The 18,460-nt window shown below is 50.2% G+C and overlaps 1 protein-coding gene and 1 long non-coding RNA gene across 9 annotated transcripts; both read right to left on the reverse strand.

The window, feature by feature from the left end:
- Positions 1-308: 308 nt before the first annotated feature.
- Positions 309-13,953, reverse strand: LOC100275472 (uncharacterized). Of its 8 annotated transcripts, none has more exons than XM_020543575.3 (8): positions 13,752-13,948; positions 13,343-13,404; positions 12,686-12,755; positions 10,927-11,049; positions 10,373-10,433; positions 9,843-10,224; positions 9,700-9,759; positions 397-617 (listed from the first exon to the last, which is right to left on the reverse strand). In XM_020543575.3, the coding sequence occupies exons 4-7, from the start codon at positions 10,930-10,932 to the stop codon at positions 9,738-9,740; spliced, it is 471 nt and encodes a 156-aa protein (XP_020399164.1). In that variant the 5' UTR covers positions 10,933-11,049; positions 12,686-12,755; positions 13,343-13,404; positions 13,752-13,948; the 3' UTR covers positions 397-617; positions 9,700-9,737.
- Positions 13,954-14,774: 821 nt separating this feature from the next.
- LOC103639091 (uncharacterized) lies at positions 14,775-15,577 on the reverse strand. The gene is made up of 2 exons (XR_559232.4): positions 15,280-15,577; positions 14,775-15,131 (listed from the first exon to the last, which is right to left on the reverse strand). It is a non-coding gene; the product is annotated as an uncharacterized lncRNA (long non-coding RNA).
- Positions 15,578-18,460: the final 2,883 nt, after the last annotated feature.

The following is an 18,460-nucleotide window of genomic DNA, read 5'->3' on the forward strand; positions in this document are numbered from 1 at the left end:
ATTTGTAAGATTTTGAGGTCAATAGTATATATGATATTTGATTTATATATTCGTTGTGCACTAATATTTTATTGAATATTTTGTATACCGTTGCAACGCACGGACATATACCTATATTATAGAAACAACAGCAAATGTCAAAACCATAATTGCACGGTGGACAAAGCCCGTTGTTTTTCCTACTAGATTGTTTTAACTGGGTCTATAACACAGTGCCCCATTTCCCTTGCTCGAATGAGATTATCCATGTAGAGTATATGTACGCTGTCTTGTTTCAAGTTCTGATAACTCAACATTGACGCTTCTAAATTTAGGATCAGTATGACAGTTCGCCTTGACAACACGCGGGGTTCTGGCTAGAGACAGAGCAGGCTCCATCACGTCAGGCAAGTTCCGTTAAAAGAAACCGTGGTTAGCCTAGCAAAATATTGCTTAAAACGCATTAATTTTGGCAGCACGATACCGTACAAACAAGGTATATCCTCGTTCCAATATCCGTCTCTAAGCAACATAAACAAAAACAGCATCCTAGGCCTTCCATCGTTCACCAAGCACTCAGAAAGCAGGGCTGAAGTCTTCTCGCTGGAACGGTACTAGCAGTTGGATTTCTTCGGTTTCTGCAGGTCCACAGACAAGGAGGTGAGCTCGATAGAAAGTGATACTGACTATTGCACCCAATGCTCGCAAGTATGTACACAATACACATATGTTTCTTTTGACAAAGACTAAGCTGCCAAGCATAAAGTACATGCTCAAAACAGTACAAGTTGCTGGGACAGATAGTTGACAAAAGAGCAGAGCATTAGTTGCTAGTGCCAAATGCCAGCTAAAGCCTGTGTGTGTGTGTGTGTGGAAAATATTGTGGGTACAATAGTGTAAAATGCATAAAGCTTCTTGAATTTACAGCACCACTGTTGATGGTCCTGCCTTTGCTGAACCATATAGGCATGAACAAGTATGAGATGAAGTTGGGTAGAGTTGTAATAAAATTAACTGACTTGTCATTAGTTTTTTTATGAATGAGGTATTCCAGTAAGAAGATTGAGTAGAGAAGTAGAAAGACTGTCACATGACTAGTCTCATTGTGTTTCTCTTTGCTGTAAAAGGTTATTGTTTGCATCATAAAGTTTAGGTTATTGCAGAAGTAGCTGTATACCTGTACCATAATGTAGAATATTGAAAGTGACTGTTGTGTTGCATATAGAAGGGGGTTACAATATATAGGCTCAACCCTAACCCTAATGGGCCAACAGCCCAACAGTGGTACCGGCCCACACACACAGTCTAACATCCCCCCACAGTCGCAACGGGGGCACCACACACGATGAGACTAGAGTTGAGGCCAAAGGTAGGAGCCGACGGGTTGAAATCCCCCCGCAGTCGCAGCGTCGTGATGGTGCGAATGTTGCGGCTGGAGAAGCCTGATCTTCGAGAGGGGTCGACGTTCGAGCGTCAACGATCGGCAGGGCGACACAACAAAAGGGCCCCGGCAGGCCGACCTTCCTGCTTCTTCGATCGTCCGGGCATCAAGGAGCCCCGCTAGAGAGGCCGACAGCCGCGCACGCGTCTGTTCCGGTCATGGTGTCCGCGTCGCGGCAGAATAGAAGGGGAAACAGCATATCCGACCGGGAAGGCCACGCCAGCGACGGATCCAGCCGGGAAGACGCGATCCAGCCAAAGGGACGGCGGATCGAGCCAGAAAGGTCGCAGCAACGGGGATCGGTCGGGGAGGCCGCGAGAGCGACGGATCCAACAAAGGCAATGAAGGGGATGGGCAGCGGGGTGGGTCCAGCCAGGCAGGGCCTGCGCCAGACCTGGCAGGGGATGGGTGACGCCGGTGACAAGAGAAGTGTGGAGAGGAGGCATTGCTCGGTGACGGCGCAGTCAGAGGACGCGACGGCGGCGCGGATCCGGGCAACACTGTAGAGCCTCAGGAGGGAGGGGTGAGCAGCGCAGGGGCCTGCTCGGCCATGGACGGGGAGTCGACAGCGTAGAAGGAGAGCGAGTCGCTACCGGGGGCGCCTGCTGCGGCGGCAGATCAGGTGGCCAGCGGCGCAGTAGAGCCGGCAGCGGGGCCTAGACCTGGCAGGGTCGGTCCGGGGCCGCGAGGAAGGGAGGTGGCCTGCGGTGAGGGGCTGTCGCGCCGTGGCCGGGGAAGCGCGCTAGCGCCGAGGAGGGTCGGGGCCGGCCGCAGCGGACAGAGGGAGGGCTACAAGGACGGCGGCTGTCGGATGGTGCCGGAGAGCACCGTCGCCACCGCGCTGAGCTTCTCCGGCATGTTGCGCGAGCTTGGCGAGCTGGAGCGGAGCGTCGCGTCGTGGGGCGCTGCGACACAAGCAGCAGAGGAGGGCCAAGGGCGAGCCCAGGGACTCGAAAGAGAATCGCTTCATCGATGCGGGCGCGGGGGCGTGTGGTGGTCGTCGGCAAGGAGCGCGGACAGCCCCATGCTGCCGGTGGGGAAGTGGCAGGACGACACGGAAATCGGCCTCCCGAGGCTGGCGGTCAGGGACGGCGAGGAGGCCGCGGAGGTCGAGGACGAGGAGGTCGCGTTGGAGGACCAGACGACGTCGCGCTCGTCGAGCTCCAACTCCGGGATGCCGTGGGACTGGGTGTTGGCGTCGTCGGGTTGCTTGAGCAGGCTGAGGAAGCAAAGCGACGGGGAGGCAGTGGCCATGCGGCGACTGAAGAGAGGAGAGGAGGTGGCGGCTGCTGGGGAGCGGCGGCTGGGGTGTGGCCGCCCCGGGGAGGGAAGGTTGAGCCTCCCGGGGGGCAGCGGCAGCGATGTCCAGCGGCTGCTATTGGGGGTGGGTGGCGGCTGTGGTGTGGCCGCCCCCGGAAGGGAAGGTTGAGCCTCCCGGGGGGCAACGGCGGCGGTGTCCGACGGCTCTGGCGGCTGTTGTTGGGGGTGGGTGGCGGCTGTGGGGTGGATAGGAAGAAAACCCTTAATCTGATACCATGTGGTGCCGGCATACACACTCACACACACAGTCTAACATCCCCCACAGTCGCAACAAGGCACCACACACGATGAGACTGGAGTAGAGGCCGAAGGTAGGAGCCCATGTAGAATATTGAAAGTGATTGATGTATTGCATAGAGAAGGGGTTACAATATATAGGCTCAACCCTAACCCTAATGGGCCGGCAGCCCAATAGTGGTGCCGGCCCATACACACTCTGTCATGTACGGGCACACGTACGCCAGGCGTAGGAGAGCCCGCGACGTGCGACGTGCGGTTGAGCGAGCAGCAAGGGCGCAGGAGCAGCAGGCAATCAGCTAGGATGGAAAGTACCTAGCTGAATAATCATTTCCCCATTTTGAATTGGCTAGGATAGAAAGTATCTAGCTGATTAATCATTTACCCATTTTGAATTGGCTAGGATAGAAAGTATCTAGCTGATTAATCATTTCCCTATTTTGAATTGGCTAAGATAGAAAGTATCTAGCTGATTAGTCATTTCCCTATTTTGAATTGGCTAGGATAGGAAGTATCGAGCTGATTAGTCATTTCCCTATTTTGATTAGTCCTACAATCAAGGAGGACCTTCTACATTTTGTAAGGCCACCGGCTATATAACCCTGTGCTGAGGCACCTTGAGGGGAAGGAATATCACTACTTTCCAGCTCTCTCTGTCTATCTCTCTAAGCCGGCGACTGGAGAATTCACCAGTCGACGTTGAAGCTCGGCGTGGGGGCATAACCCTGCCGGCAACCACGGACCAAGGCTACGAATTACGTAGCCGAGGCCCGCCTGCCTTGGGCACTAACGCCCTTGACAGCCTGGTATCGTGAAGCCGATGATCCTCGTCTTCTTCTCAACCACCCACATCCACCCCAGCCGCCACCAATTAGCCATCCCCACCACCCTCGCCCTCAACCTCCACCGCGTCCACAGGCCACGCCACCAACATGTCCGACCCAACCATGGCCGACCTCATGGAGCTGATGAGATCCTGGAAGACGGAGATCACGACGGAGATCAGGGAGATGAAGGACGAGATGGCCTCCATGAAGGCGAAGTCGGCCTCGTCATCTGACATGGGAGTCGGCGGTCGCATGGAGCTTCCTCGGGAGTAGGATCGACCCCCCAGGTTCCAGAAGTTGGACTTTCCCCGTTTCGACGGCAAGTCTGACCCGAGACTCTTCATCAACAAATGTGAGTCCTATTTTCGTCAACAGTGCACCATGGCCGAGGAGCACGTTTGGATGGCGACATACAACCTCGAAGGCGTCGCACAAGAATGGTTCATGCAACTCCAGGAGGACGAAGGCACGCCATCGTGGGGGCAATTCAAAGATCTCCTTGATCTGCGATTCGGCCCGGCGCTGCACTCAGCGCCCCTCTTCGAGCTGACGGAGTGCCTACGCACCGGCACCGTGGAAGAGTACTCCAACCGCTTCCAGAGTCTCCTCTTTCGCGTTGGGCGGCTCGACGAATCCCAGCAAGTCCAGCAGTTCACAGGCGGTCTGCTTCCGCCTCTCAGCCACGCCGTCCGGCTCCACAGTCCGGAGACGCTGGCCGCAGCTATGAGCCTCGCACGACAAGTGGAGTTAATGGAACTCAACAAGCTGGCGGTGGCCCCGGCCAAACCGGCACATCGCGCGCCCCCGGCAGCCCCGACACAACACCGGGCGTTGGCAGGACCACAGGCACCCCCACTACTCGCGCTACCGGCACCACCGGCGAATGCTGCACCAGCCACGCGAGAGCCACAACCAGGTCGCCGTCTATCCAAGGAAGAACAGGAGGAATGCCGCCGGCTCGGGCTGTGTTTCAACTGTGATGAGGCATACTTCCGCGGCCACAACCGCACCTGTCGCCGCATCTTCTACGTCGAAGGCGTTGCGCTGGAGATAGACGACGAAGCCACAGGCGCTGCTGATCCAGCAGGGGAGGCCCCCATCTACTCCCTACATGCAGTGGCCGAGGTACCTACCTTCGACACGCTGCAGGTCTAAGCGCTCCTTGGGACAGCAGTGCTGGTCGCCCTCCTCGACACGGGATCGACGCACAACTTCATCGACGAGCGCGCAGCGTACCGCTTCGGGCTGCACATCCAGCCGCGCCCACGGCTCACCGCCACCGTGGCCAACGGCGAGCGCATCATCTGTCCGGGGGTCATCCGTGACGCGCCAATCTAGGTGCATGGCGAGACGTTCCACGTCGACCTTTTCGTCATGCCTTTGGCAGGTTTCGACCTCGTCCTCGGCACGCAGTGGTTGGGTACACTCGGGCCCATCGTCTTGGACGTCGCTGCGCGGACTATGCAGTTCCAGCGCACAGGACGTGCCGTCCGCTGGACCGGCCTTGCCTCGTCTGACAGGTCGGCCCTCCGCGTGGCCACGTCGACTCCGACACCGATGCTGCAGCCCCAACCGAGCCGGAAGACCCTCCTCGACGCCCTTCTGCACTCCCTCGGCAACGTCTTCACCGAGCCCCGCGGCCTCCCACCCAAGCGCTCCCGTGACCACTGCATCACCCTCAAGCCGGGAGCGCTGCCGGTGGCGGTCCGTCCGTACCAGGACCCGGCCGCACACAAGGACGAACTCAAGCGGCAGTGCACCGCCATGATCGAGCAGGGCATTGTTCGCCGTAGCGACTCGGCGTTCTCCTCACCAGTACTCCTCGTCAAGAAGCCGGACGGCTCCTGGCGCGCATGCGTCGACTATAGGGCGCTAAACGCGCTCACCGTCAAGGACGCCTTCCCAATCCCAGTGGTGGACGAGCTGCTGGATGAGCTCCATGGCGCGAAATTCTTCACCAAGCTCGACCTGCGATCGGGCTACCACCAGGTCCGGATGCGCTCGGAGGACATCCACATGACGGCCTTCCGCACCCACGACGGCCTATACGAGTTCTTGGTGATGCTGTTCGGGCTGTGCAACGCCCCGGCGACATTCCAGGCTTTGATGAATGATGTGTTGCGCCTGTTTCTTCGCCGGTTTGTTTTGGTGTTCTTTGACGACATTTTGATATACAGTAAGAGCTAGGGAGAACACCTTCGTCACATCCGCACCGTCCTCGAAGAGCTTCAGCACCATCAGTTGTTCCTCAAGCGCACCAAGTGTGCGTTCGGCGCAGCGTCGGTCGGCTACCTCGGCCACGTCATCTCCGAGGCAGGCGTTGCCATGGACCTGGCCAAGGTCCAGCCCATCCGGGACTAGCCCACGCCTCGATCATCACGGGCGGTACGAGGCTTCCTCGGCCTGGCGGGCTACTACCAGAAGTTCGTCCACCACTACGGTACCGTAGTCACGCCATTAACAACCTTGTTGAAGAAGGACGAGTTCTCGTGGAGCGAGAAAGCCGCAGCGGCATTTGCAGCACTCAAGGACGCGGTCACCTCGGCACCCATCCTCGCCATGCCAGACTTCTCCAAGCCGTTCGTCGTCGAGTGAGGCGCGTCATCCCACGGGTTCGGCACAGTGATGGTCCAGGACGGCCACCCCATCGCTTTCTTCAGTCGGGCTATCACACCCCGACATCAGGCGCTGGCGACCTACGAACGGGAGCTCATTGGGCTCGTCATGGCGGTACGGCACTGGCGGCCATACCTTTGGGGACGCCGGTTTGTCGTCAAAACCGACCACTACAGCCTCAAGTACCTGCTGGATCAGCGGCTCGCGACGATTCCACAACATCACTGGGTGGGCAAGCTCCTGGGCTTCGATTTCTCTGTCGAATATAAGCCTGGGTCGACCAATGTGGTGGCGGATGCCCTCTCCCGCCGCGACACGCCAGACGACGGGGCTATCATAGCCCTCTCAGCCCCGCGCTTCGATATCCTGGACCGACTTCGTCAGGCGCAGCTCACCGACTCCGCCCTTGTTGCCATGCATGACGAGGTGAAGGCCGGCACCAGGCGCGCACCTTGGGCGATGGTCGATGGGATGGTCCAGTACGTCGGCCGACTCTACTTACCACCATCTTCACCGCTGCTTCAGGAGCTGCTGGCAGCTGTGCACGCCGACGGCCACGAGGGGGTCCAGCGCACGCCGCACCACCTTCGACGCGACTTTCACTTTCCTAACATGAAGCAGGTGGTCCAAGACTATGTGCGGGAGTGCCCTACCTGCCAGCGCCACAAGTCCGAGCACCTACACCCGGCCGGGCTCCTACTTCCCCTTCCGATCCCGCAGGGAGTTTGGACAGACGTGGCGTTGGACTTCGTCGAAGCCCTGCCCCGAGTACACGGCAAGTCCGTCATCTTGACAGTGGTGGACAGGTTCAACAAGTATTGTCACTTTATTCCGCTGGCACACCCATATTCAGCGGAGTCCATGGCTCAGGCGTTCTTCATGGAAATTGTCCGCCTCATGGGGTGCCGCAGTCCATGGTGTCGGACCGCGACGTCGTGTTCACCTCCAAGTTCTGGCGGGAGCTCATGCGACTGATGGGGACTAACCTCCACATGACATCGGCCTTCCACCCTCAGTCGGACGGCCAATCCGAGTCGGCGAACAGAGTCATCACCATGTACTTGCGGTGCCTCACAGGTGATCGACCACGACAATGGCTGCAGTGGCTTCCGTGGGCAGAATACCTCTTCAACACCGGCTACCAGAGCTCCCTCCGTGACACGCCATTCCGGATCGTCTACGGACACGATCCTCCATCCATCTGGTCCTATGAGCCGGGGGACACACGTGTTGCTGCTGTGGCTAGGACCATGGAGGAACGCGAGGAGTTCCTCGCTGATGTGCGCCATCGTCTGGAGCAGGCTCAGGCCGTCTAGAAAAAGTACTATGACCAGGGACACCGCGCCGTCACATATCAGGTGGGCGAGTGGGTGCTGCTCCGCCTCCGCCACCGGTCCCCTGCCTCCCTCAACACCGACACCACCAGCAAGCTGAAGCCTCGGTTCTATGGGCCGTACCGAGTGCTGGAGATCATCAACGAGGTCGCTGTCCGCCTCGAGCTACCGGCACGAGCCCGTATCCACGATGTGTTTCACGTGGGCGTCCTCAAGAAGTACCAGGGCACTCCTCCACAAGCTACGCCACCACTGCCCCCGCTTCACCATGGAGCCGTCACCTTGGAGCCAGCCCGGGCCGTCAAGACCAGGATCGCCTGCGGAGTGCGCCAGGTACTCATTCAGTGGAAGGACCAGTCCCCAGCATCGGCGACTTGGGAGGATGTCGACACCTTCAGCGCCAAGTTCCCCACATTCCAGCTCGAGGATGAGCTGCCTCTCGAGGAGAGGAGAGATGTCATGTATGGACACACGTACGCCAGGCGCAGGAGAGCCCGCGACGTGCGTCGTGCGGCTAAGCGAGCAGCAAGGGCGCAGGAGCAGCAGGCAATCAGCTAGGATGGAAAGTACCTAGCTGATTAATCATTTCCCCATTTTGAATTGGCTAGGATAGAAAGTATCTAGCTGATTAATCATTTCCCTATTTTGAATTGGCTAAGATAGAAAGTATCTAGCTGATTAGTCATTTCCCTATTTTGAATTGGCTAGGATAGAAAGTATCTAGCTGATTAGTCATTTCCCTATTTTGATTAGTCCTACAATCAAGGAGGACCTTCTACATTTTGTAAGGCCACCGGCTATATAACCCTGTGCGGAGGCACCTTGAGGGGAAGGAATATCACTACTTTCCAGCTCTCTCTCTGTCTCTCTCTCTAAGCCGGCGACTGGAGAATTCACCAGTCGACGTTGAAGCTCGGCGTGGGGGCATAACCCTGCCGGCGACTGGAGAATTCACCAGTCGACGTTGAAGCTCGGCGTGGGGGCATAACCCTGCCGGCAACCACGGACCAAGGCTACGAATTACGTAGCCAAGGCCCGCCTGCCTTGGGCACTAACGCCCTTGACACACTCACACACAGTCTAACACATAATATTATCAATCAATTTATAGCATGCTCACAGAATAAGCAGAGCCTGTTGCAGTGTGCATCTATTAGGGAATTTTTCTATTTGACACCAAAAAAGCTTCTGCTTTCCAATTTGACAGAGTTGTAAGAGACACCCTTGTTTTAAAGGCGTCTTCTAGGCGTCCAAGCGCCCAAAAGATCCAAGGCGTCCCCATTGCCTAGGTAAGAATCAGCAAGAGCGCATAGGGCAGAGGGGAAGGGAAAGGGGCGGCGTTGTTTCGAGGAAGCAGCGCCAAATCGGGAGCGGCGGAGGCCAAATCCAGGGCGGTGGAGGCTGAATCGTTGGCGGCAGCGTCCAAATCGGCGACGGCAAATCTGAGACGGCGGCGGCTCAATCGGGGGCAGCAACAGCTGAATGGTGGGGGAGAGAGGCAACCTAGGGTTGCCAGAGGAAGGACAATATGGGTTGGCTGGTGGGCTGGGCCTCCTGCCCCTTCCTTCTCCTTTTTTCTTTTTCTTTTTTCTTTTTCTTTCTCCTCCATGGGGCTATTTTGCTGATTCTCAGGTTGATAAGGCGTCGCCTTGCTCGCATTAGGCATCGCTTAGGCGTCTAGGCGGTGGTCCAGCGCCTTATCTCGCCTTACCGCCTTAAGAACCATGAGAGACACCATAAAATATTTTAGCTAACTTAACAAAAATCTGAATGCAAGAGACACCAAGTATAACTTATACTGTTTCGAACATGAAGTGATACTGACCATTTCAGTTTAAGTTGCTGCCTAGCATAAATTGATACTCCCAGCAACAGCAAGAGCTCTACAAGTTTTCTATCATACAAAGTACAGATGCAACATCTATCATGCAAACCCTGTGAATACCTGTAAGCCTATCTCTTCACAACCACATTCACTTCACATCACATGATAGCAGCAAGCGCTCTGCAAGCAATGTGGGAAAAAATAATCAGCAATAATCATATAAACAAACTTCAATTGCAAAGCTGTTAAGAACTAGAACTTACTTAATTTCTCTCTTGAGCCAAAACAACCTAACATTGTGGTTTTTTGAACTCATAAACACTTCTCTGTTGAACCCAGATTCAAAGACTTCCATTGCATATGATCTATCCTCATCTGTCAGCCCATCAATTGTATCCAACTCCTCTAGACACTTTTTAATAGAGAAATCTTCATCATGCTTCTTCTTTTCTTCAAGAGCTTCGAGCGTTTTGGCTGCGGTGCTCCTCTTGAATTCCACGAAACTTTCAATAGCTGCTCCAGTTTCGCTTTGCTCTTCAGAGAGGAATGAAAGTATAGCAGGGAGAAGAAGAAAGAAAAACTCTTCATCGTCTTCTTCCTCATCCAACAAAAGCTGCCTAGCTTGGCCCTCCCAAGAACCCATATCTAGAGAAATGGAAGAAATAGTATAAGCACTTATAAAAAACTGCCTTAGCAGCAGCGGTCATCCAATAACAAACAAGCATTGTTTAAAAAAGCATAATTCTAATATGATAAAACAATATAATATGTTCACAAAGAGCATAGTACTCACCGTCAGAGGCAAAACTGCTGAACTTGGTAATTATGTGAATCAGATCTTTGATATGAATCACCTGAAAAAAGTATGTTGCATTTTTTTTATTGTTGAATGGTCAGCAATGTGTGGTTAACTATATCAGAGTTCAATCGATTGCTCGGTTCTGGGTTGCTAACAGACATCACAAGCTTACAAATATAATTTTTTTGTCAGTTCTTTGGTCTGCTTGGAAACCAAGAGATGAAATTTGCTTTCAGGCAGGGTAGGCCTTGGCACAGCAAGTGGAGAACTTTATAAGACAAGAGGAAATCGAGGCAAAGCTATCCGACTCAACTGCAGTGGAGGATGGTCCATTTGACACTTGCTGTATGTATGGCGTACCAAAGTTCTACTGACATTTTACACATAATAGAGTAAGTACCTTGCAGCGGATTACTGACCAGCTAGCGACATCTACGAGTGGAGGATAACAAGATGCGCACCTGCAATATAAAGGGCGTACCAAGTGCCGTAGGCTTCCCGCACTGTGCGGGGTCTGGAGAAGGGTATCTTTAAGCGTCAAGCCTTACCCGCATAATATGAGGTTGTGGCTCGAACCCAGGACCTTCCAGTTACAGACGGTAGGCTCTACCGCTGCGCTAGGCCCACCCTTCTTTAAAAAAGGGTGTACCCAGTGTTGTAGGCTTCCCGCACTGTGCAATCAACAGAAGGCAATCAAAAGGTATGGGGGAGGAAAAATAGGGCAAGATCCTGACATTTCTGTCCATTATGCAAACGAGAGAAATGACAGCAGTAGCACAAAAGGTATGGGGGAGGAAAATCAAAGTGCTAAGAGTTTCTGTTGCAAGATGGATAGGCAATGAGTGACCTAAAAAAGCAAAAATCCCTATTTAATTCTGAAGATACAAGGTCAGCATCAGCCCTATCATGCGTCCTGATTGCAAGAATCTCAAATTCAGATATTTGCATTTGTATAGAGGCACTAGACGATGACAAGCAGCAAGCAAGCTGATAAAATAAAACTGAATTCGGGCTCTGAAACAGAGAAAATGCTGAATTTGGGCGCTAGACGATGACAAGCAGTAAGCAAGATAACAAGAAGCAAGCAAACTGATTAGGTGTGGTAAGTGGTGTAAATTCAGATTAGCAGTTTAGAGATAAGAATAGTCTGTTGGGATAAGGATAACTATTAGCAGTTTGTTGTTCCCAACAGTTTTGGCTGGCACCCCTGAGGACCATAAAATCAGGGACGCACCACCTTGTATGGGCAGAGAAGAAACCCCTGGCCTTAAGAGAAGGTACATGAGCTTCTTCTCACCTCCTATCTGCTGTAATCTATTCTAGTCATCCAATACAATCTCCAGCCATAACAAAGCCATTTTGTAAATATTTGGCAAAAGTAGTTTTAATGTGAGTTTTTAATATTTTTTATTAAGTTTATGAGGAGAAGCCAAGAAAAAATTATACTTATGTGACTTCCACTCGTACATAAAGAGCCGGACTAGCCCTTAGGTAATAACTCTTTTAGGGCTACTTTGGCAACTCCATTTTTCCAAGGGATTCTTATTTTTCCAAGGGAAAACGAACTAATTTCCCTTGGAAAAATAGGGTTGTCAAACTAGCCCTTAGGTATTGCTATGTATTTGGACCCATTTTTTAGATGATGGTTTGGCAAGAATCTTTGTAAAGAGCCGCGAGAAGCTAGAGCCGAGGCCCTATCAAATGAGAACTTATTTAATATTTATGGATGCTTAAAGTTTCTTATGACACCTAGGATGATCTTGGACTATTGTGCCTTCTAGTGATAGGTTTCACGGTTCCACAACTAAATACAATATTAGTAGTTTTATCTTTGCTAAGGCTTTGTCCTAGCACGTTGGTCCTAAGGATGTATCTTAGTGTGTTTGCTTAGCTCATAGAGCAGCTGCTAACCATAGTTTAAAATTGTTTTTTAAAGTTTTTAGAGCCCCATTATTCTCTCTTTGCCTGTTTGGTCCTCCCTTGGATCGGTCCTAAATTGCTAATTAGCGACACAAAGTATTGTATACACATCGTCTGGGCATTAGGGTAAATATCAATGAAGAAGGGTAAAAGCACCGTCGTGAAGACTTGCATATTTGTATTACAGGTATCTGAGCTACCCTCCTGCTTATTATATATATTATTGAAAAGAATAATGGTATATTTGACCACAGACTTCCATAGATCCAACCAGTGTTGGAGAACGCGCCAAAATCAAGGTGTTGCTAACACACCGACGAAAGAAAATTCACAACATAATCTAAAGCAATTTATAGCTACAAAATAAGCTATGAATGTGAAAAATACCTTATTCAAGAGTCATCGTGATCGTAGTCTATTTACAACCAAATGCCATATAGTGAATACTGAATAAAATCTAAAAAGGAGAAAATGAGTTAATGATGGCAAACTAAAGTAAAAACTGTTAAACAAGTCAAATAATAATATACTTCTAGTTGAGTCTAGTTCTAGGAGACCTAGGCAACTGCATTTGTCTAGTTTTCTTATTTTGAAATACCTTTTTAAATTTTCTGAATATCAAGTACATTAAAGATTTCTCTTTCAATGTAACCAGAACGAACTAGAATGTGTCAATTGCTGAACACGAACACACCGTCAAAGAAAATTTCTGTAGTTAATTATCTAACAAAACAATAAGCGCTCCCTATACAACTTGAAACTAATGGTTACACTGCATAACTCTCTGCCTGTGACATGAACTAGACACAGCTTACATGTTTCTCAGCACAAATGGCGACTATCACTGTTGGTTTGCAAACCATCAATGATAATGCTATCAAGAATGGTTCATAATCAGTGACAGTTCTAGCTTCGGACTTTCACCACCAAGTACACTGGTATTGCAACTTTATCAGTGGAGGAATCATGAAAGTTGACAGGTATTTTAGTTTTTGAGAAAAAAAAATGGCAAGGTATAATCTATAACGTGAAGAGCAGTTGTACCAGAACAGGTTTCTTCTCCCCAAGATGGCATTTGAAATGAGGATTAGAGGGATATGAACCATCTATAGGGGAAAACGAAAGAGGAAGAGGGGTCAGTCAAGATCATCTTGAATGATGCGTTCCATTGATGGCTTTCACATGTGACCGTCTGGACGATGTACAGTCGCCCAACGTCAGCAAGTAGGCAAGAGGGCAATGACTAGTGCTGCTCAGTCACATATCAAATGAGGAAAACAATCTCACATCAAATAAATTTGAAGATTTATTACTGGAGCAAATCAAATTCACAAAGCCTACTGGGCAGATAGATAAACTGTACAGTTGTCTACCTTGATTTCCACCAATATCTTACATTTGAAATCAAATTCACAAAGCGGTGGGCTGCGGGAGTGCGGGCAGAAGCACGGACCTGGGCGGAGGCCGGAGGGGATAGGACGGTTGGACGGCGGAGCCGGTCCTGGGCGAGGGAGCCCCTGGCGGCCAGCGGCAAGTCGGTCCCGGCGGAGCGCGGAGGAGCTACTGGCGGCACCACTCTTGCGAAGCCAAGGAGGAGCCGAAGAGACGAACCTGTTCGTGAAGGCCGGAAGCGCACTACCTTCTTGGGCCGAGCCAACGTGCCTCTTTAGGGCCTGTTCCTTTTTATCTTAATCTAGCGGATTGGAGAGAATTTTGTGTGTTACCGTAACAAGTTAACTGAGTAAGATCATATTTAGAAGGAACCGGTTTTTAAGAAACTGGTTTATAAAAATTAGGATGGTTTTAAACATACCAATCTATAACACAATTTATAGAAATTAGATTCTCAGTTCCTTAAAAATCAAGAAGCTGACTTCTCTTAGCCACTTGTTGAGGCGCCTCTTATTCTTGTCACTTGCTTTGTATATGAGGATAAAATCCCCCATCAGCAGCCTCTTATTTCCAGGTTGTGGTTTCAGCTCCTAGATTTCTTGCAGAAAGGTTGTCTTCATGCAATTTCTCGTAGGGCCATAAACAACAGACAGAAGGAAGGCAGCGTTGGATGCTGTTAGTTTGACCTTGACAGAAATGTGGAAATCACCCACAAAAAAAATCAGAAAGTTCCACATGGATGGTGCTCCATAGCAGCGTAATCCCTCCTCTGGTGCCACTAGGCCCTCCAGCCAGTTTGAAAAAGAAACTATCAAAATGGCAAGCTCCTAGTTGCAAGAGCAAGACTGTGGCCTGGTCGAAGGAGCACAATTTTGTTTCCTGCAAACAAGCTAAGTGACACCTAGTTAAGGCAATTGTCTCACGGACTGTGTCTTTTCTTGCCTCGGAATTTAGGCCCCCTCACATTCCAGCACAAAACCTCAAGGTCCAGACCTGCCGTTAAAGAAAATTGAGGAACCCACCGACTTGAAGGTTGCCACTCTATCAGCGAAGGGCCAAAGCTGTAAGCGTGCAAACCACAAAATCATTGAAACAAGCACGTTTTGGCATTGCTGGCGCGAGACAGACAAAAGAGCCACACTTAAGATGTCCAAAACATACATCGAGCACATGCAACAAACTGAAACCTCGACACACAAATGAGGCAAAGGATCGAGGTCTGATGAAAACATGAATTAGAGGAAAAGGCCCTTAGTCGCAGGTCGCTGGATCACGCAGTCGCATGCAGTTCATCAATGCGCAGGCTACCAAGGCCATCTTGTAGATCCACAATTCCTTCCTCTACCATCGCAAGCAAAGCATCCTCGAAGTTCTCCTTCGCCGACCCATCGAGGTTGAAGGCAGACGTCAGGGCTGCAAGAACCTCTTGTGGTAGGGTCCCCTGGAACATGGATAAGAATTTTTGTAAGGCGGTCTCAAAGTTACTGGATTCATCGTTTAGAAGCCCGAGCTTTTTTGCAGAGGTTGCGCTGAGCACGCTGGATTACAGGCATTGGGCGAGATTTTGCAAGTCGGACGCTACGCCGTACCGTGGTTGTGTTAGAAGAACGATGGGATCGACGACATCGTGTTGGAATTTCCATGCTTGCACCTTCTTCAGGGACTCTTGTCTTCCTTGCCATGTGCGCTTCAGGGGCAGTAGCGCCAGGCAGAATCGGCGGCGTGGGTGCCCTAAAGAAGTCCTGTAGAAACTTGTTGGTTACCTGGGTTTAGGGGGGAAATGGCTCTTCTAGTTGAAGGTTTGGGGGTTGGAAAAGATACACGTATTGAAGAATACATAATGGACCCTGATGACGAGCTTTCTGATGAAGGGCTAGCCCCAGATCCAGAGAAGATCAGATTATATGGCAGCATGTTTAGTGTTGCTGAACAGCAGCAGGTAAAACCTGACTGGGATGCTAAGAGTCAAAGGGAGAGTTGAATAGAAAAACCCTAACCTTAGAATAGGGTTGGGCAGTGTATTAATAGACCAAATAACTGGGTCAGACCCATTACAAGAGACAGGTATCTAACACCCCCGCAGTCACAACTCTATTCTGTACAGATGTTGAGACTGGATCGAAAGTCTAAAAATACACTCGATGGTAACCCCTTGAAAATGTCAGCGAACTGCAGCGTGGTGGGGACGCTGAGAACCCGAACGTCACCGGCAGCGACACGCTCGCGGACGAAGTGCAGGTCGATCTCCACGTGCTTCGTGCGCTGATGCTGCACGGGGTTGGTGGAGAGGTAGACCGCGCTGACGTTGTCGCAGTAGACGAGGGTGGCGCGCTGGAGGGGACTGTGGAGCTCGTGGAGGAGCTGGCGCAGCCAGGAGGCCTCTGCCACGCCGTTGGCCACGACACGGTACTCGGCCTCAGCGCTGGAGCGAGAGACGACGTGTTGTCGCTTGGCGGCCCAAGAGACGAGGTTGGCGCCCAGGAACATGGCGTAACCGGAGGTGGACCGGCGCGTGTCGGGACAGCCAGCCCAGTCAGCGTCGGTATAGACCACGAGCTCCGACGTCGGGGATGGTCGGAGTAGGAGGCCGTAGTCGAGGGAGCCACTAGGGATGGCAACGGGTACAAAACCCGTGGGCATTGGTTTTATAAACCCATACCCGCCAGCAAATAGCAAACCCGTACCCGTGCCCGCAACCCGCGTCGGGTACCGTATAACATCCGTACCCGTCACCCGCGGGTTTTATAAACCCGCGGGTGCGCCCGCGGGCGCAATAGACCCACGTCACACCCCGCGGGTGCACCAGACCCGCGAACAAACCCGCGTGGCCATACAACAAATGTCAAACAAATTATAGGATAACAAAGCTTTGATGTACAACAAGTAATAATTTCAAACACAAACAATTCATAGCAATAATATAGTTTACAACTTCAGTTCCAGTTTCAGTTCCATACAACAAACGTACAACTTCCAAGACATATATAGTTCCATACATATATAGTTTACAACTTCCAAGACATCAGTTCATAGCAATAATAAATGTCAAACAAGTTATAGGATAACAACCACAAATTTAAGTTTAAACTAATCATCCGAGGCGATACAAGGATCCTCCTTCATTTCCTCTTCAATGTCTTCAAGACATGACCAAAAGCTATTAACATCCACATTATCTTCACCTATATTGTAAAACAAAATACATATTAGTATATAGAAAATCGATTCACTTAGAATATTAACAAGGCACATTTGTTTACCTTTAAGAGCATGAGGAAACCAACTTTGAGTGCACATCAAAGCTTCTAACATTTGTGGTGTGAGACGGCTCTGATGCTCACTTAGAACCCTACCACTAGTGCTAAAAGCTGATTCAGAAGCTACTGTGGTTATTGGAATAGCCAAAACATCACGAGCAATTAACCTCAATGTAGGATAACGAGTACCAGCAACCTTCCACCAACCAAGGATATCAAAGTACTCATTCTCATCATGAGGAAGAGTTTCTTCTTCCAAATAGCGATCTAGCTCATTCTTGCTTTTCACAATGGTTGTTGTCTTTTTACTTGCAGCAAGTGATTTGAATATTGACAAAACAGCAGTTGCACTAATTGTAGTTGTAAAAGAAGCACCACTAGATGATGTACCCACACACTCTTGATCAGATTGCAATCGGTACTGATTTATCAAATTAGTTAGCACTTCATAACTCTTTGCTCCAACTCTAGAGACACTTGTAGAGAGCATCACAAATAGCCTCACCAGTATGGGGACATGGCACATACACAAACCTACAAAAAAATGCACCATTTTAGTTCATATAGAATACAATATTGTAGCAAGAAGATTTAGTTATTCACCTCAAAATGCAGCTTCTAAGTGTCCACATGTCATCAATAAAATGTCCAGTGACTGCCATATATCCTCTCTTTTGGTTATCGGCTGTCCACAGATCAGTTGTAATAGCAACACGACATCTAATCTTTTGCAAGAAATTCCTAGCTTTTCTTCTCTCCAACCAGTAAAAGCTCATTATATCTTTCCTAATAGTGTTCCTAGTTCCCAATTTGAACAAAGGTTGCAACGAACTAACAAATTTATGGAAGCCATGATGATCCACAATGGATAGAGGGTATTCATGCAAAACAATCATAGAATATAATGCCTTTCTAGCCACTTCTTGATCAAAAACATAGTTCTCTACAGCTACTTTTCCCTTGTCAACAGCTCCAAATCTCAAATTAGTTTGCACTTTATCACCTGGTTTCTTTCGATAAATGCAAATTTTCAAATGAGTACGAAGGTGATTTGTACCATTTCTTGTATTAGCTGAAAGAAGCTTCTTGCAAAAGTTACACCTAGCCTTCCAAACTCCATCATCATCACATACTCTTGTGAAGTCTTCCCAAACAGTCGAAGTGAGCTTCCTTTGTGATCCATGAGATCGAGTAGCAGCAACACCTGATCCATCTTCACCTTGACCATCTGGCACATCAACAACCTCAATGGAGGCAGCTGCTGCAATCGGGGGAACAGACGTTTGCGACACTTGTTCATGTTGGCTGCTATTGGCAGGGGTTGCCATCACAACTGGTCAACTGATATTGGGCTGCAGAAATGAGGAATACATGAATCATGACTGGAATGGCTAAATAACTTCAGAGCTAGTAGTACAGATTATAGAACAATACAGAAAACAATGATGGTAGAATGTTGTGTTCTCTGTAACAGATAAAAAATACAGAAAACTGACTCTAGTTGCTGAGCACA

This window comes from Zea mays, chromosome 9 (assembly GCF_902167145.1).
Source record: "Zea mays cultivar B73 chromosome 9, Zm-B73-REFERENCE-NAM-5.0, whole genome shotgun sequence".
Lineage (NCBI taxonomy): Eukaryota > Viridiplantae > Streptophyta > Magnoliopsida > Poales > Poaceae > Zea > Zea mays.